At 29.6% G+C, this 17,803-nt stretch overlaps 5 protein-coding genes and 1 long non-coding RNA gene across 8 annotated transcripts; 2 read left to right on the forward strand and 4 right to left on the reverse strand.

Moving 5' to 3' along the window:
- Window positions 1-133: 133 nt before the first annotated feature.
- LOC114875699 (exocyst complex component 5) lies at window positions 134-3,257 on the reverse strand. Its single transcript, XM_029186294.2, has 7 exons — window positions 2,979-3,257; window positions 2,451-2,894; window positions 1,789-2,366; window positions 1,238-1,726; window positions 659-1,166; window positions 342-582; window positions 134-256 (listed from the first exon to the last, which is right to left on the reverse strand). The coding sequence occupies exons 1-6, from the start codon at window positions 3,009-3,011 to the stop codon at window positions 484-486; spliced, it is 2,151 nt and encodes a 716-aa protein (XP_029042127.1). The 5' UTR covers window positions 3,012-3,257; the 3' UTR covers window positions 134-256; window positions 342-483.
- An 831-nt stretch (window positions 3,258-4,088) lies between these two features.
- LOC114875683 (ras-related protein Rab-1A) lies at window positions 4,089-7,379 on the reverse strand. 2 transcript variants are annotated; one of them, XM_029186262.2, is made up of 4 exons: window positions 7,151-7,379; window positions 5,824-6,220; window positions 5,520-5,750; window positions 4,089-5,440 (listed from the first exon to the last, which is right to left on the reverse strand). In XM_029186262.2, the coding sequence occupies exons 1-3, from the start codon at window positions 7,171-7,173 to the stop codon at window positions 5,550-5,552; spliced, it is 621 nt and encodes a 206-aa protein (XP_029042095.1). In that variant the 5' UTR covers window positions 7,174-7,379; the 3' UTR covers window positions 4,089-5,440; window positions 5,520-5,549. The 2 variants fall into 2 exon arrangements, with proteins under 2 accessions (XP_029042095.1, XP_029042094.1); XM_029186261.2 differs by having other exon boundaries at window positions 4,089-5,425; window positions 7,151-7,378.
- A 267-nt stretch (window positions 7,380-7,646) lies between these two features.
- On the forward strand, window positions 7,647-11,692 carry LOC114875716 (putative histone-lysine N-methyltransferase 1). The gene is given in 7 exon segments (XM_046288950.1): window positions 7,647-8,095; window positions 8,201-8,528; window positions 8,602-8,732; window positions 8,820-9,069; window positions 9,135-9,250; window positions 9,334-9,617; window positions 9,619-11,692. Coding segments are annotated over 4 exon segments (2,475 nt in total). The 5' UTR covers window positions 7,647-8,095; window positions 8,201-8,528; window positions 8,602-8,732; window positions 8,820-8,923; the 3' UTR covers window positions 11,548-11,692.
- Window positions 11,685-12,332, reverse strand: LOC114875729. Its single transcript, XM_029186351.2, has 3 exons — window positions 12,197-12,332; window positions 12,020-12,138; window positions 11,685-11,942 (listed from the first exon to the last, which is right to left on the reverse strand). Exons 1-3 carry the CDS (start codon window positions 12,198-12,200, stop codon window positions 11,727-11,729), a joined length of 339 nt encoding a protein of 112 aa, XP_029042184.1. The 5' UTR covers window positions 12,201-12,332; the 3' UTR covers window positions 11,685-11,726.
- A 469-nt stretch (window positions 12,333-12,801) lies between these two features.
- Window positions 12,802-14,300, reverse strand: LOC123988514. Of its 2 annotated transcripts, none has more exons than XR_006830129.1 (4): window positions 13,959-14,300; window positions 13,250-13,338; window positions 12,909-13,152; window positions 12,802-12,841 (listed from the first exon to the last, which is right to left on the reverse strand). It is a non-coding gene; the product is annotated as an uncharacterized LOC123988514 (long non-coding RNA). The 2 variants fall into 2 exon arrangements; XR_006830128.1 differs by having other exon boundaries at window positions 13,250-13,325; window positions 13,959-14,297.
- A 366-nt stretch (window positions 14,301-14,666) lies between these two features.
- On the forward strand, window positions 14,667-17,801 carry LOC114875719 (adipocyte plasma membrane-associated protein-like). Its single transcript, XM_029186334.2, has 4 exons — window positions 14,667-15,174; window positions 15,257-15,462; window positions 15,576-15,861; window positions 15,951-17,801. Exons 1-4 carry the CDS (start codon window positions 15,065-15,067, stop codon window positions 17,122-17,124), a joined length of 1,776 nt encoding a protein of 591 aa, XP_029042167.2. The 5' UTR covers window positions 14,667-15,064; the 3' UTR covers window positions 17,125-17,801.
- The last annotated feature ends 2 nt before the right edge of the window (window positions 17,802-17,803 follow it).

Consider the following 17,803-nt stretch of genomic DNA (forward strand, 5'->3'; position numbering starts at 1 on the left):
GGTATAAAAGTATATCAATCATTAAATCAAAGAAAGTAATCAACAAACAAAAAATTAATGTAATAAATCAGTCACTGCTTGTACATACTAAAAGTTTAAAAAAGAGGAAACAAGCATACCAGACACTGCAATCTCTCATGAAAGTTTTACACACCAATACACCTGGTGTATTTATTACAAATATATAAATTTTTCACATTTATTGTATAATTACAAACAACGTTTTCTCATCTTTCTTCTTATATACAGCTGAAGCCTAAATAATGATACAAATTATTGTTATTTAAATATAATTATTTGTAACTAAATAATATTTTATAACAAAATTTTGTACAACTCACTAAATAATGAAATATTTCCTTTCCTTATCAAGTTTTAGTTTACACAATGACATTGTTTAGCCATGTTTTTATTTTTAAAACCTATGTAATGTAGTGAAGAAACTTCAAATAATAATGAATTTCTACAAATAGCACAAATTTATTATGTAGCTAAACCCTTCAAACAATTAGCTAATTTCTGGGTTTTATAGTCAGTTCTCAATTGTATAAAATTCACCAAAACATTACGATCTAATGTTGCCTGTAATAAAAAAAATAATTATAATTAAATTCAAAGAGTCGGGAACTATATGTATATTAAAATCTTTACAACATACCAGTTGATCTCCTGTACAAACTTGCTTTAAGTTTTCTGGCTTAACTAGCAGTAAATTACAGAGAGCGTGTAAAGTATCAAACAATGAGGTAACAAGATCAACTTCAAGTTCTTTAACACATTTTCGATATTCGTTCATATCGCAAATCGCACACATTGCGCCAGCAGAATTAAACTGAAATTGCTGTAAATGATCATAAATAACTTTGTGAAATCGTACTCCGAGTTCGGTTAGAACGTTATTTAAATTTTTCCCATCCAAGGTATTTCGAATATGTCGAATCATTCCAGTAACATATTGAACTACTGTCAAACAAGCTGGTGTACTTAAAGTATCTACATCACTTTCTGGTTTAAAGTCAGTTTTCCGTTGTTCATTTTGTAAATATACTTTCACCCAACCAATAATAGCATTTATGCTTCTATCCAATCCTGTTTCTAGTTTCATTTCAATTTGTTCTAATACAACTTTCTTTTTCAACTTACAATCACCATGCTTTGGAGTTGATCTAAAAGAAAAAATTACATTGTAGATGGACATTGTATTAGTTCAATTGTAACATATGAAAATGAACTTTACATAACAAGAGGTAATACACTGTCGTTAAACTGTTCTTCTAAAAGACGGACAATTGCGTTACATTGTTTTACCACATTGAAGAAATGTATTTCAGGCTGTGTTCTACTTTCAGGAATTGGTACGCTTTGTAAACCTAATTCCAATGCATAATCAACGTGTTCACTTATTAAATACTGCAGTAAGATTTCCAAAATTTGTAATACATTTACTGGTATATCATCAGGTTTTGACAGCAACTGACACCTTTGGAAAGCTAGTTTACTTCTTTGTAATAAAGCAATTGCAAGTTCCTCTGATAAAAATGTCTCTCCGCCGTAATTCTCTATCTGAGCAATATTTATGTTAGTCCTTGCGCCTAAAACAGCTTGTAGATCTCTTCTCAATTCTTGAAAACCACCAGTCTGTAATTGCTTCTTCTGGTGATTTTTAGATTCATAGTACTCAATAAGAAGAGCTGCTGATTTTTCTCGAAATGCTTTTGTTTCAATGCTAAAATAATATATAAGTTAGTTTAACTTATTACAGATATATTACTTATTATATTAACTTACATAATATAAGTGTCTAAATATTTTTGAAATATATTTCTAGTAAGTTTTGCAAGATATGTATCATCAGTACCCATATTAAATATTTTCAATTTTGTTGATAATTTCACAGTTCTTGTATACAAATCATACAAATTCTTCAGATATTTATCAGGATCTGTTTTGTCTGCCAATTTAGCAACTGCATACTTTTGAAGCCTTAAGTGATAGATATTTAACACAAACTTTGCCATTACCTGTTCAGGATTTGTAAATACCTGTTGCATTAATTTATTATATTTTGTACACATAGGTATTACATCTTGGAAAACATCCTTTCCACCAAACGAACCCATTTGACTTTGTTCTATAAATGCATCGATACACTGAGAATATCCTTTAAAATGTGCTAAAACTGATGCTAACTCTTTCATACGACTAGCATCTTCTCTATTGTGGGCTCTAACAAATTCTTCGATAAGATTTCTTTCAATTTCATCGTATTTAACAGCAATCTTTTTCTTTGCATGTTCGAATTTTTCAGATGGCAATTCTTGTGAAATAAGATGAAGCTTTTGTATTACATCAGCTGCTTCGTCTAACTGTTGTGGAATACAAAATTTTTATTCCATATTTAATATGAATCATAATTATAAATATCAAACACACGAAATAAACATATGTACCGATGACTTATCTGTGAATATTGGATCTGTTAAAGGACCAGGACTTAAGAAATCTGAGAAATGTTTCATTAATTTCTGAGCCTCTACAGCTCTAGCCCTTGGCGTATTAACACTTTCCAACTGATCCCCTAAATGCAAAACCTTAGTAGCTACAAGATTTATTCTTTCATCTAATTGATGAAACAAATCAATAGAATGTTTATTTTTTTCTTGTAATTCAAGTATTTCAAGTATATGTCTTGCTTCCTCATCCTTTAATGCTGCTTCCAATTTATCACACTTCTTCTGTTGACGTTCCTGGAGAATTTGCAAATCTTTAATTGCTTGTAAAAATGTTTCATGTACTATTGTGGGATCAAAAAATGTTTTCCCACTGTCTTTCACAGTATCATTGACTGTCCTCCAAGCAAGTCTTTCAACAAATTCTTCTGGATCAAAGGGATCCTAAAAGAACATATTGTTAGGCAAAATATTATCATAAATCATATTTATATTAAAAATATAAATGACATTAATTTTTTAATTTACCTGTTCTAATTCCTTCATGTATTGTTGCATCATTTTGATGGAATTTGGATGACAGAACTATCAAAATAAGGTTATCACGTTGCTATGAAATGAACAGATATTGATTCAATCATTAAAACATTGAATAAAAATAAGTAAAAATTCATTTAAAAAAGTATTATTAATCATTTATTAAGAGTCATAATTATGTAAAAGTTGTTTTATCCTTGGATCATATAACAGTCTGTATACACCTTTCACGCCTTCTTCACATCAGTCAGTGACTATCAGTGACTATCTCCTGCATCGGTGCACATCAGTGACTCACAGTGACTACAGATCCAACAAGAATTAATATGCTGATATGTATATACATACATACATACATACATACATATGCCTTGCTTTGGGGTCTTGAATTTGTGCCTCGAGATCATCGAGATCGAGCACCATCTGCTCTATCTCTATCCTGGAATAAAAATGTATACCAGTACGCAATGCAACAATCAAACGTAAGTTGACGGTAACAGCAGATTGCTTCGATATTTCACTGATACTAGATGAAAGCTTCATTATAGAGCCTTTGGTAACGTCACTCGTTAATTATAAATTAATTGCAAAATTAAATTGTAACTACAAAGACACAATTTTGATTCCCTTAGATTCTATTTTTTAGAAATCGGTCAAATAATTGTTTGACAAACTTATATTTTAAAAAGACCGCCACAAAACGGACTAAAACTACTCGATGACTTACCAACCAAACATACGAAGCAGGGAAACACTTGCGCCATCTATCTCGAATCAGCAGAAACCATTTGTCTACTAGTTTCAGCAATTTCCGGATAGATGGCGCTGGTGCTCCCCTGTACAAGCCCGATCGATAAAGTGTTGAATAGTTTCAGCCATTTTTGTATAGATAACGCTAAGATCGAATTTAAAAAATTTAATATATGGCGGTCTTTTTAAAATTCAAGTTAATAAAATAATTACTTTAACAATTTTTTGGTGCTATTTCTAAAAAGTAGAATAACAACAACTGTCATACCAACTGTGCTCTGTAATAAAATGTTTCATATTATACAAACAATAATAATGCGAATCATTGCTACAATTAAAATTAATCAATGATTTACAACTTATACATGACTTTTATTTTTTGTGATTATACATTTACTTGTTACATGTGTCCTTGTGAAGTTTCATACATTTTTATTTATGAATTAACATAATAAATTAGTAGCACGATAATAGAAGAAACCCCATATGCTTTCCAAATATTCTTATTCCTTTTCTTTTTTCATAACAATACAAAAGTGGGATTAATTGCAATTTTATATTGATTTTATACAAAATATGTCTTTTCTTTCTTTTAATAAAAACCAGAATAATATATGATATATAAAGTCTTCTTGGTATTATTATTGCATAGTACAAAGCTTTGTTAGAGTAACCTGATTTATTAAACGTTTTTTAATTATGTTCATTATATAAAAGCAAGAACAACTAGTAATGAATATGAAATATAAAATGTTGTTAATTAGATTCTTTTCAACAGCAAGGAACTGATACAAAAAGGAAAGATAATATTTTAGCTAAAATTTTAATTTTACAAGTTCTTATGAAACAAATAACTATGATATACCCTTATCATTTAGAAACAAGGCAAAGTATATCGAATTTGTAAAGCGCTTGAACATTTTACAAACTATACGACGTATTTATACGTATAGGCGAACAATTTTATGAACTTCGTACGTAGCATAAGTTTAAAAAACTCATGTAACTCTTACAGAAGTTACAGAATGGGAGCATTTGTAACGTTTTTTAATTGTTCTTATACAATTAAGTATACTATTTCCACGTTTTGTATTAGTGTTGAAATGTTTATTAATATATCATTATTAAATTACACTAATGAGCACTGAAAAAAAGGGAGGCAGCAATTAATGACATGTTTCTAACATGTATACTGTTAGTTTTGTTTTCGTTTCTCTCACAAAATTGGAATAAAATATGGAAAAATGTTTGGGTAGTACAGAAGATAAGAATGACTCCCTTTCTAAGACAAAAAACCATTCAATTATACATGTTACAATTACGCTAAAAAATAAGAATGCTTATCTTTATAATCACGATACACAATATTATTTAATTTACTTTAAACTCGAATTGCCGTTAAACGCATCATCGCGTAAAAAATAATCTTCAATGCTAATTCGACGAATTTTTTTCTATAGTCGAATATCGCACTAGACATTAATGAGTGAATAATGTTCTTTCTCGGAAAAAAGATAGAACAAAAATTATTTTATTCAACTCTATAATAGAGTTGGTGGTCCATAATTGATAATGCTTCACACCTCATTTTTTTTTTTTAAATGTAAACTGAAACTTTCATGAACGTTCTTGTTTCTTCTGGTAATGTTTTCTTAAGCAGTATGAAACTGCTATCATAAGATGTCCTTCTATAATTGAAAGTCCTACATTAATATGTAAGTTCATTGTGCTAAAATTTTGATGATTATATTTGAAATCATTATTATGTATGAAGTCACTTACTTTGGTTACAGAGATATAAAATTACATTTCTCAGCAACACCCTGATTTAGAGGCTTCGATCGGACGTCCATGTTCTATCTTCACTTTATTTGCTGGATCACTGTTACCACTCGACGGTGGACCTACTCTTAGTTTTATTTCTGCAGCCATTGTCATGAAAGCTTGTTCTACATTCATTGCATTTTTTGCAGATGTTTCCAAGAATGGTATACCAAGCTGATCTGCATACTCCTATGTATAATATTTGCATAATGATTTATATATAGCTTCGATATCCATGATTTCATTACAGAGTGATTTTTACCTTTGCTGTTGTGTAATCAACAACTTTTTTAGTATGAAGATCACATTTGTTGCCAACCAGCAGCTTATTTACATTATCACACGCATAACGATCTATCTCCTCCAACCACTGTTTAACATTATTGAAGGTTTCCTGATCTGTGCAGTCATAAACAACAATAATACCGTGTGCACCTCTGTAATAAGAACTTGTAATTGTTCTGAATCGTTCTTGACCCGCTGTATCCCAGATTTGTAACTTTATTGTCTTTCCATCTAGATCGATTGTTCTTATTTTGAAATCTACACCGATAGTACTGATATAACTTTCCGTGTACGTATCGTCAGCAAAACGGAGTAGAAGACAGGATTTTCCAACTCCTGAATCTCCAATTAAAAGCAGCTTAAACAGGTAATCACTGCAAAAAAATTATATTAAATATATATACTACCAGAAAGTTAAATTATTATTCCAAATTAATATAGCTTAGTTATGTTTACACACATGTTATTGTCATATTATCCATAGTATAATTTATTGAATACTATTAAACATATGACATTACATATGAAAGAAACAAACGTTATATTGTTTAAAAATGCATAATAGTTTAAAATCATTTACCTATTTATAATTTTTTTACTTTATACATAAATTATTATTACACACTATTACACAATAATTAATATATATACATCATACGTTAAATTATAAATATGAGATAACAATGGCATGTTGAACTTTAGTAGTTTGTAAATATATATCACAAATTCTTTTACAGACCAACATCGCTAAAAGTCAAAAGTAAGCAATGTTTTTTTCAAATGTATATTTAATATAATTATATGATAGCAATAACATAACAATTTATTTATCTCTATTTTGTACACTTTAACATAGTAAAACATAAAAGATTCCAAAAGTGAACTTTGTCTTCTTCATTTTTCAACTGATTTTTTAGAATCAGACTTGAGAGTAACAGTCTAACAATTTAAAAGTAGTCTTAAAATGTTCATATATGTTTTTTAACTTCAAAGCAATAAATTCTAATGGATAATCAATGAATTGAGAATGGTATATCATAATAAACTGAAAAATGAGAAAGGACAACAGAGAATGAATTTCTGAAATATGGCTTATGAATATAGATAGGAAGAGTGGGGGAGAAAAGGTGATCTGTCAGATACTAAACGTTAGAAGTTTGCATTAATACAGATATATACAACACACGTAACATTTCATCTCTTTGATTTCAACTGTTGTTAGGGTTACACATAATTGACTATATATTTGACGAAACGAACGTTCCTAGATATACTTATGTCTGCGCAAAAAGAAGTTTACTCACTACTCGGGATTCATTGTGGACATGCTATGCTCAGAGCGCGCTCACTAATATCGTGTACCGTCGTTATAGAAATCTAGAAGAGAGACAATTTGTTTAAACAGAGAATTTCGACGGTACAAATTCACTGATCACGTTCTTCGATATGAAGGAGCTGTAACAATGGCGGTCACGGTAACTCCTCCCAAACCAGCGAATGAGATATCCACCATTGACGTAATGCCAGAATGGCAGCAGGTGCTGTTTCACTCCCTCTGCTTGACGGGACTTGAGCGATTCAGGACATAAACCACGTCTGCGCAGTTCTTATCTTTTGGACCCCTTTCCTGTTTTCTCTTTTGCTTATTTTTCTTCTTTATTTAGATACTTTCTATCAATATATCTATTTCACAAATGTATAATCTCACAAATATTGTACTGGAGTCTATATAAAAATATATGACAGACTGTTCTTATTGAATATGTATGTATATTAAAAATTTCATGGTAACAATGGTATGCTATATATATATATGTATACACACTGAAATCACGACCTAAAGTTCCATTTTCATGATTTCAGTTGTATGAAACTGATCCTTGAATATTCAAAACCAATCGGAGAAAAGTATAAAAAGATACTGTTGATTGTTTGTTGTTTGTTTGCAAAATAAAAATGAATACAAGATCAATTTTATAGATACGTGGATATATACATACACACAAGTGTGACTACTAAAACGTTACAGAATTAAATATAAATTTATAGATATAAAACCTTAGTGTATATATAGATGTAGCACTTTTTATAGCATGGTAAAGGGTGAAATTATTTATTTGCAATAATATTGCAGTTATTAAAATGTATCTGAATGTTATTAATTGGTTAAGTATGAAAAAACCAGCAAACAATATATTTATTGCATATGTACCGCATTATTGTTATTAAATGATTGTGTTATTCTAAATGTAAGTTATTAAGTTTACTAGTAATAAGTATTTATATATCTTAACATTTATTAGATACAATTTCTCATAAAATACGATTATATTAAATTTGTTTTTTATTTTCAGTAAAAATCATTGATACGCTTGTGGTGACAACAAAATAACAACATTTTATTAATGTCGTCCATATGTCACAAAGATGAATCTTCACCTGAACTATTTTTCCAAAGTGTAAATGGATACAAATTGAAGTTAATTGACAAAAATACATCAGCTAGAAATGTTATGAAATTTGTCTTGTATAGGAATCCACATCTGAATGTCAATGTGACCCTTATTTTAATTCTTGCAAGTTTGTTCTTGTGGAAAGTATTTAACATTTTAATATCACTTATTGTATTAATATTAATTTTGATAATACAATTAATTTACTTTATCACATCTGTAAAAAAAGGTTTGTTGAATAATTATAGCTACTAAAGACTTGCTTAATCTGTACTAATTTGTATTACTTTATATATATATAGACACATTATTAGTAGTAGAATCTGTTGGCATATATACCGAAGGAAAAAGAGTATTTTATGGTTTAAGCTCATCTAAATTTGTTCCTTGGGATACAGTGGTTGATGTATTTATTAATGAAGTTATAAAAGGAGTATGTACAAAAAAGCTATAAATCAGAAATTAATAAATATTAAAAGATACGAATACTATAATTGTAAATATATTTTTTTATTTTCAGCAAAAGGTGTTGTATTTTCTTACATTTATAGTGAGGGAATCATTTGGTGGAAAGGATTCATTGAAATTGGTTCCTTTATTTCAAGAATTAATACCTGAAAGAAAATGCCTGGAATATATGTACGAAAAGCTAGCTGGCTTGATTGGACCCAAAAAGGGGAGAATACAATTTTAACAGTGCCTGGTTCATACTGGTTATGTCATAAAAGCAACATATATAAGTTTATTTTTAGATATCATCGTATAACTAGGTAGATATATATCTTATATCTAATAACACGAGGAAGAATAGACTTCTTAATATATATGTTTATAGAAATGTAAAACAATTCAGTTTTGGTAAAGAGTTGATGAACGTAGTCAGAAGGATCATAAAGCATCAGCCTCGTCAAGGACAACAATTCGGTACAACGCATCTTTTAATTACTTACAGTATCCTTTTTAAATAAATACGAATTTACGTTGATTTTAATTACTGTACGATAGTTATAGAATGCTTCCTTAACATTACATAGACTATGCATCATGGACTAGACAAGATAAAATGTTTGCAATGATAAAATTTAAAGAGCGATCTGTCGCAGCATTTTCTCATGCATTTGTTTTGACTATTAAAGTGTGCTGCCCTTCGGAAAGTACAGATCGGAATACAATACATGTAGCTACTTCTCTTTCTAATGAATGTTCGATTCCTCCCATTGAAAATTCAAATAATGCACATCCACATGAAACTAAAATAGAAAACAAAAGTAAAAAGAATTTGTTATATTCTTGCAATAATACCTCCAAAAAAAAATGCTCAGCGTAATGATACACAAGGAAAAGTTTTAGAATTAAAGAATAAAGAATCTATAAAAAAGAAAAGGAATAATGAAAACACTAATAAATTTAATAAGTCTTTGGAAGATGATACAATTAAATTGAAAGAACGGAATGTGAATAAAGATGTACATAATTCAATGTTATTAGATACTAATTCGATTATTATTGAAGGGGATGAAATAGATGAAATAGATGAAGTAGACGATCATTCAACTGATTTTATTTATTTAAAAAAGACAAACAATAAAGATGAGACATTTTGTGTTGAAAAAACTAATGTAAATACTACTGAATCGGATAAACATCAGACCGAGAAAAAATCCACTGATTACAAAACCAATTTGGTATCAAATAGCAATAATAATAATAATAGTATTGTTGATAATGCTAATACAGATTCTGTCAATTTACCATACCAATATTTGATAGAAAAAGAAATAGAAAATGAAAAACATAACGTATCAGATTTCAAAAATTGTTTGCAGGAAACTAAAAACAGTAAAAAATCGTGTGATCAATACGAACAGAATTCTAGAAAACATAAGTTGGAAGATGTAAATGAAGATGTAAAGGATTTATCTAGTTCTAAAAGAAGAAAATGTACTGTAGATAATATAACGGCACGTTCTTCTGATATTACTAATTTGGTAATGGAAGGATTAATGTTTACAATTCGACAAGGACAAGATACCGTAGCGGTTATTGAACAGAAAACTAAATTGGATGTAGACGAAGTGTTAGAAAATTCTGAAAAAATTGAAACACAAGAAGGTGAAAAACGTTTACGCAATTCTAGTTTACTTGGATTAGAAAATTTAATAACAATGATTGATTTACCAAAGCAAATTACAAATGGATACAATGATCAAAACAAAAGTATTCAACAAGATATTTCAAGAAACCAATCACTAAACAACCATCCATTTGATACTGTAAAATGTTTTTTAAATGATGTACAATCGACATCCTCGCATAATAATTCTCCTTTAGCTAGTACAAGTGTTTCGAGTAACAACAAAAGTTTATACATTACAAATAATTGCCAGTATCTTGCACCAGATGATGCCTATAAATTTGAAAAACATAAATATTTAAACCATACAAAAGAAGAGGAAGAAGAAGACATAATACCAGAAGCACTACAGAATAATAGTTTTCAGTTACCAGTAAATTCTTTAAAAGAAGTATATGAATTCAATGCAAAATTTATGGAAAATGATAAATGTACTTTCTGTCCCAGCGACAGTTTATCACCATACAAGTGTCTGAATGCTCACTCTTCAAATGAAGTTACGAACACATCTGTTACAAGTAAATCACTTAAATTATGCAGTAATAATGTAAAAACTAAGATAAATGCTCCAACAATAATTTCAAATCAAACTATTGGTATGACAGAAATACCTTTACCGCTACAAAGAATATTAAGAAATAAATTATCAACAAGTAGTATTCCTCTAATTAAGAACAATAAAACGGATAAACGGAATATTCATGAAAAGGTGCCTAAAATACAATCACATGAGAAAGAAAAAATTGTTTGTAATGTACATTCAGAAACTAAAAGTCACAATGATCAAAATAATGGTGAAAGTGAAAGCATGTCGCCTGCTGTATCAAAGATTGAAATAAAAAATACAACTTCAGAAAAAAAATCGAAAAATGTGGAGGAAGTATCATCAAATAAAATACAAGACATTACAGAAGAATTTTATCAAGATCTATCATACCTGCAAAAGAAAAAGCATTTACATAATGAAAAGTGTGTTGAATCAAGGAAAAACCCATTAAATGCATTGAGGAATACAAATTATGGTGACATGCATCTAGAAGTGGTAAAATTTTTTCAAGATATTACGAGGGGTGCCAAGGTTGTTGTAAAACGTATAAGTATAAATAAATGTTAAAGTTCCTGTTTAGCCCGATGCACTACTAACTTAAAAAAACAAGTGTCATATTATTTAATCAATAGATATTAAGTAGTATAATTAAAATTTTTTATACATGTATTTCACACAAACTGTGTGAATAATAAATAAATGTATAATATTACTTTGCATATTTTATTGTGTCAAATGTATCAAACTTAACCTCGTAATAATTTATTAACCAAAGATTTCTTATCTCGTTCAATTTGATCCATAACTGCTTCTAAATTATCCAATTTGTTTATAATACTATGTAGCTTACGATCTAAATATTTAAAACTTATTTTATTTTCAGTAACATCGGTATTCAAATTTCTATTATGTTCCCAAGAAGATGGTTTGTCTATTATATTTGATTTCCGTACTTCCATCATCTGCAAAATATATCTTATGTAAAAAAATTCAATTCAACAATCATAAAATTGGTGAAAGTATTACAAATATCCATTACACGTAAGTCAGTTTCAAGTTTTATACATTTTTCTAGTTCATTTGCACACTGTAAAGGATACCGCTCTCGAGCATCACATAATTCGAAGAGCGCGTCTTCACACTGCTGTTCGAGGTTGTCTGAAAGATAAAATTAATGTGTACAATTTTTCTTCAGTTATTCTTTTTCTATATTTACCCATTATTTAAAACATTATTTATAAAAATGTCATTTAAATGAATAACAAACATCATCCGTCTATCTTAAACCTTGGTGGCTGTAACCTGTAACTCAGGCCCTCCAAACCAAACTCCAAACTCCCGTATTTCATGCTGTAACGAAAATTAGTGTTACGCCTCACTACCAGGATCGCTGGTGTCGCTACAAACCATATAAATGATATCGGTGAGGTACACACACAAGCACATGGTCCCTATATACGTGTGCATGGTATTAGTTACTCAAAACTTTGAAAAATAAAAATAAAGGAAAGGAAAAAATTACAACAATATATGTACAGCAATGGAAATATATTAAATTTTTACTAAAATATAATAAATATATATATATCAATAATAATATATAATAATATACAATCGAAAATCACGTTCTCCACTTCCCTGGTGCAGTCAGGTTTAACTATAAGAACAAAATTATATAATATTATACATACACTTCATGCAAGAAGTATTATTATGTATACTTAGTGTATTAATACCATGTTAATGGTTTTATACATATATTGTATATGTAAACTGAATACTTACAATCTTCTTCTTTTTCTTCTTTTCATTTGCATCCAGGTGTCTTGTTGCTCTATTTTAATAGAGGTAGCCTCTGACACTGTAATAAATATTTTCATTAACAATTATTTACATATGCTATAAAAAGTATACATAAGAGTTATTACCAAGTAAGTTCAGTGTTAGAACTGCTGATGTTGTTAATCTTTTCCTCATGAAGTATTTTTCTTTAAAGTAGCTACTACAGACCACCCGGAATTTCAGTTTTTAGATGGAAGCACTGATTTTGGGTTGTCACATACTTTCACCCACTGTGCCATCCTCTACTAATCCTTTCTCTCTTAGGGGAAGCAGAACATTCTGCTGTTTTCGTTAATACACCCTCTGATGATGCATATTTTCTTCCTCTTTCTTTAAAGATACATTTTAATAATTAAAATTAAATATATTACTAAAATAGCAATGTAAACAGTTATGTTTTCAGTAACAATTTTAAAAAATTCTGTACTTAATTTCTATCTTCTCTTCCTGTTGCTGCATCTCAACTGCAGAAGTTATTGAAAAACCTCAAAACCTAGAAAAAACTTTAAAAAATATCTTTTTCAATAATAATAATGGGTAAACTTTACTTTACCGGACCCAAAATTTTGGACCTTTTTTTTTTTTGATTGATAGGTTTTTTTGTGTAGAATCTGAAAATGCAAGTCTCAACTTTAGGAATTCAGTGGTTAAAAAGTTATAAGCGTGTAAACTTTTACATTTTTAGCGGATTTGCTACGTTACTGTGACGCCATATTGCCTTATATGTATAACCTGATTGGTTCTCACATGGGCAGTACAGTCTGTTTGTAAAATAAATATAAACTTAACTAACTGAGATAGTATCAAATGTACGGTTTGACTGTACCCGCCAAAGTAGTCGGCACCCACATGAATCTGCCTGCAGCTAGCGACACCGTTCATTGGACAAGAAGTCAATATGGCGTTACAGTACCGTAGCAAGTGCGCTAAAAATATCAAACTTTAGATGCTTATAACTTTTGAACCATTGGATTCCTAAAGTTGAGACTTGCATTTTTGGATTCTCCGCATCAAAAACTATAGATTGAAAAAAAAAAAAGTCCAAAATTTTGGGTCCGGTAAAGTAAAGTTCACCCATAATAATAATAGCAATAGTAATAATAATAGTAATAATTATAATAATGGAATTCATGAACCTGGAAATTCAGTCATCTACGCTGCCACCATGTGCAACCATGTGCGCCATATTTCTTTTGTCTCTTTAAATTTTGAAACAATTGAAAAACGCAGCGACAAATTTCGTAGGAACATGACGTCACGATATCTTTAGTTGTGTGTTAATATCAGTGATACAAGCTATGCATGGGAGAAGTGACATCAGCGCCTCCTGGTAGTGAGGCGTAAACCTAAAATTTGCATCAAAATCACAAGAGTGGAGTTTGAAGGGCCTGCTGTAACTAGAGTTTCGTTCTTCCGGCGCCTGTTATTCGGTTTTGTTCTGTGTATATGGTTCTCTATACATTCTGTAACTTATGGTAACGCGCATGCCCCTTTGTGATGATCGTCATAAATATATATATATATATACAGAACTGAATTTAAATGACTGTATTTTAAATAACAGTATTATTATATTTTTAATTTTAGCTCTTAATAACGTTTTTATTACTTTATAATTTTCTTATAAATTTAATGAATGGACATGAATATAAGGCAAACCAAAATGGTATTCATTTTAAAATGATACAAACATTTACATGAATGTTTAAATTATTTTAGCAAATAAATATTTGTATTTTCATAATCTAACTACGGTTTAAAACATGCTGATTTCAATATCATTAATGTCATTTACATACACTTTACTCATATATTTCTCAAGGTAAAAAATAAAAATTGACAAACAAGCCTTGGGACTTTGAGTTAATCCAATCGACTTATTGCCGAAACGTATTGTTACCATAACAAATTTTGGTGAGTTGGCCAAAAAAATAAGATTATACAGCAAACGGAAATCGATAACATCGACATCTTCCGTTTACGTGGCGCATATTTGGACCTCTTTTTAATGATATTGGTAAAGATACATGCATATGCGTTTTACAGTCTGTAATTCACCGCCATTAAAATCGCGAATGCCGTTATCTAAGCCGGCAAGAAACAGTTAGGGTAAAGGTGGTTTTAGTTTTTCCTCGGTAGCATTAGTGCTGGAATGAAGAAAAGTTAATGCGTACTTCTGTTCATAAAATTTCACGAAAATAACATTTAAATATAAAGGCACGTCTTTGAAATAACATAAATAATGGGATATTTAAAGTCTATAGGTACGGTGATAATATACACTGGTCTTTTCTTAGCTCTGATTACATTTTTACCGGGTTTACTTCCACACGCAGAATATTCCGAATATAGGTATGATATCTACTTTATCTATTATCAATTAATGTAAAAATATAAGTAACAAATAGTTGTAATTTTTTAATAAATATTTCAGTATAAAAGTTCCTCACGATGTAAAAAATCAGGTGGAATTAAAAAGTCGATTGCAGGGAGCAGAAGTATTATTTGCTGCAGAGATCAAAGGTGCCGAATGTTTTGCGTCATATAATGGAGAAATATATACTGGGGTACGCGGAGGTTATGTCGTGAAACTCGAAGAGAAACGTATTGAACCAATCGTGAAGTTTGGTCAGAAGTGTGGTATGTAGAATTTTAATTTTATTCAGTTTTATCGGAAAAAAAAAGTAATGAATTTAATTGATTAGTCATCATGATTATTATTTACCCATATTAAATAAGATGAATATTTTCAGATGGCTTATGGCAAGAAGAGAAATGTGGTAGACCTCTAGGTCTGAAATTTAATGATAAAGGAGAATTATTTGTTGCTGATGCTTACTACGGTATTTTTAAAGTTAATGTTAAGACACGGCAGTATGTAAACTTAGTCAACAGTTCTAAACCCATTGATGGAAAAGCTCCAAAAATAGTTAATTCTTTGGACATTGCAAAGAATGGAGACATTTATTGGACAGATTCAAGCACAGAGTTTGCCATACACGATGGGCTATATACATTTTTGGCCAATCCTTCTGGAAGGTAAAAATTAAAAATTTAATTAATATACAATATTTATTTTATTATATATAAATATTTATTTATTTATTTATTTATTTATTTATTTATAGACTTATTCGTTATAACGCTGCAACAAAAAAGAATGAAGTATTGGTAAAAAATCTAGGTTTTGCAAATGGTGTTTTATTGAGTGATGATGAAAGCTTTGTGATTGTATTAGAATGTCTTACTTCAAGAATGATCAAATATCATTTGAAAGGTCCAAAAGCTGGGCAACACGAAATTTTCGCAGAGGCTCTACCTGGCTTACCAGATAATGTACATAGCGATGGACAAGGAGGATTTTTAGTATCTTTAATTGTATCCATAGATTCTGAGCATCCTTTTCTACCTCATTCTCTGATGCCACATCCATATATAAGGAAAATGTTATCCAGATTGTTGTATTCCATAGAAGCTCCATTTAAAATATTGCAAGATATCTATCCAAATTATTATGCAGAAAGATTTATACATGCTATAGGCTCATTCGAAGCTTTAAAAATAGTTGATGTGAAGAAAACATCGATAGTACTCAGAATGGATAAAACAGGAAATATTTTGGATGCTTTGTATTCACCAGACAAGAAAGTTTATGATATTTGCTCTGCATATGTACATAATGGATACTTGTGGCTTGGATCTCCTTGGAACGAATATATATTGAGAGTTCCATTGAAACAAGCATTTCCAGACTTGGCAAACAATAAAAAATCATCAAATGCAAAAGTACAGAATAAGGAAGAACCGCTTCTAACGGTTTCCGAGACACCAAACGTGAAAGTAGAAGTGAAATCCACAAACACAAAACCTTATCAAGAGACTGATACAAAGTTACGTTCAAAACCAACTAAAGAACAAACAACACAGAAGCCAAGTTCACAAGCAACAACAGCAAAACCAACTACACAAAAACCTACAACAAAGCTACCTACTACCACCACCACAACTACTACTACTACTACTACTACTACTCCAAAACCAACTACAGCACCACCACCACCACCTGCTTCAAAAGCTCCATCGAAAGCAATTAAGAAAGATAATGTAAAAGAAGCTGGAAAAGATAATTTGAAGGATGTTAAAAAAGATAATTCCAACTCACAGGCAAAAACTGAAACAAAAAAAAGCACTGAATCAACAGTAAAATCAAAGCCCGATGAATCGATCAGAAAAGGCGCTCGTGAAGCTCAGCCTACAAAATCCAAACCAGTAGAAAAGAAAGATGATTCTGTTAAGAAGTAAAAAGTTTAATTGTACTGTTCTATTTTATGTTAAAGGTTCTACATATTCCAGACATATCGACTTATTTACATTTTACAAGATTTAAAACCATATTTACATTCCGTTATTTTAATAATGTACGCCTTTTATTTACAGTTCTCGAACAAAGTTTCATAGAATGATATTATAAAACGTTTTCTACGTTATTACATCTAATTTTCTCATGAATGATAACAGTAATTGGGAAATGCGTTAGAGACTGTGATTTAGATTTGTATATAAGGTTAATACTGTGTTATACAATAAAATTAAATATTAAAATAATAGTTCTATGAATAAGATAATTTATATTATAAATTACGTTCGTTTATACGATTTAAATTATTTTCTTACAATTAAAATTGTTTGTTGTAAACTATAAAAATAGTGTAAATCTTTCGTTACATTTTTAATTTCTATTTTTGTATGTGATCTATTTTTCTATGTAAGGTACGTTTCACAAAATATACATATAAAAAGAAACATTAGTTATTTTTTGGCTAATGCAATAAACCTACATACATATACAATTGCAATTATTCTTTGACTAATGCAGTAAACTTATATACATAGCGGTAAAAAATGATGCTTTTAATTGTATATAAAAGTTGGTAAAAGGATGTATAAATGGTATGAAAATAAAATGTTTGTTTTTTAAATA

This window comes from Osmia bicornis, chromosome 15, assembly GCF_907164935.1.
Source record: "Osmia bicornis bicornis chromosome 15, iOsmBic2.1, whole genome shotgun sequence".
NCBI lineage: Eukaryota > Metazoa > Arthropoda > Insecta > Hymenoptera > Megachilidae > Osmia > Osmia bicornis.

Coding starts and splice junctions, on each gene's coding strand:
- LOC114875699 (XM_029186294.2), bottom strand. CDS start 3,011: ATGATGCAACAATACATGAAGGAATTAGAACAG. Junction 2,367..2,450: donor TATTCACAGATAAGTCATCG/GTACATATGTTT, acceptor ATTCCACAACAG/TTAGACGAAGCAGCTGATGT. Junction 1,167..1,237: donor AGTGTATTACCTCTTGTTAT/GTAAAGTTCATT, acceptor TTTTTCTTTTAG/ATCAACTCCAAAGCATGGTG.
- LOC114875683 (XM_029186262.2), bottom strand. CDS start 7,173: ATGTCCACAATGAATCCCGAGTA. Junction 6,221..7,150: donor TCCACAATGAATCCCGAGTA/GTGAGTAAACTT, acceptor ATTTTTTTGCAG/TGATTACCTGTTTAAGCTGC. Junction 5,751..5,823: donor TTGATTACACAACAGCAAAG/GTAAAAATCACT, acceptor TATTATACATAG/GAGTATGCAGATCAGCTTGG.
- LOC114875719 (XM_029186334.2), top strand. CDS start 15,065: ATGGGATATTTAAAGTCTATAGGTACGGTGATAATATACACTGGTCTT. Junction 15,463..15,575: donor GAAGTTTGGTCAGAAGTGTG/GTATGTAGAATT, acceptor GAATATTTTCAG/ATGGCTTATGGCAAGAAGAG. Junction 15,862..15,950: donor TTGGCCAATCCTTCTGGAAG/GTAAAAATTAAA, acceptor ATTTATTTATAG/ACTTATTCGTTATAACGCTG.
- LOC114875729 (XM_029186351.2), bottom strand. Junction 11,943..12,019: donor AACTTGAAACTGACTTACGT/GTAATGGATATT, acceptor TATATTTTGCAG/ATGATGGAAGTACGGAAATC.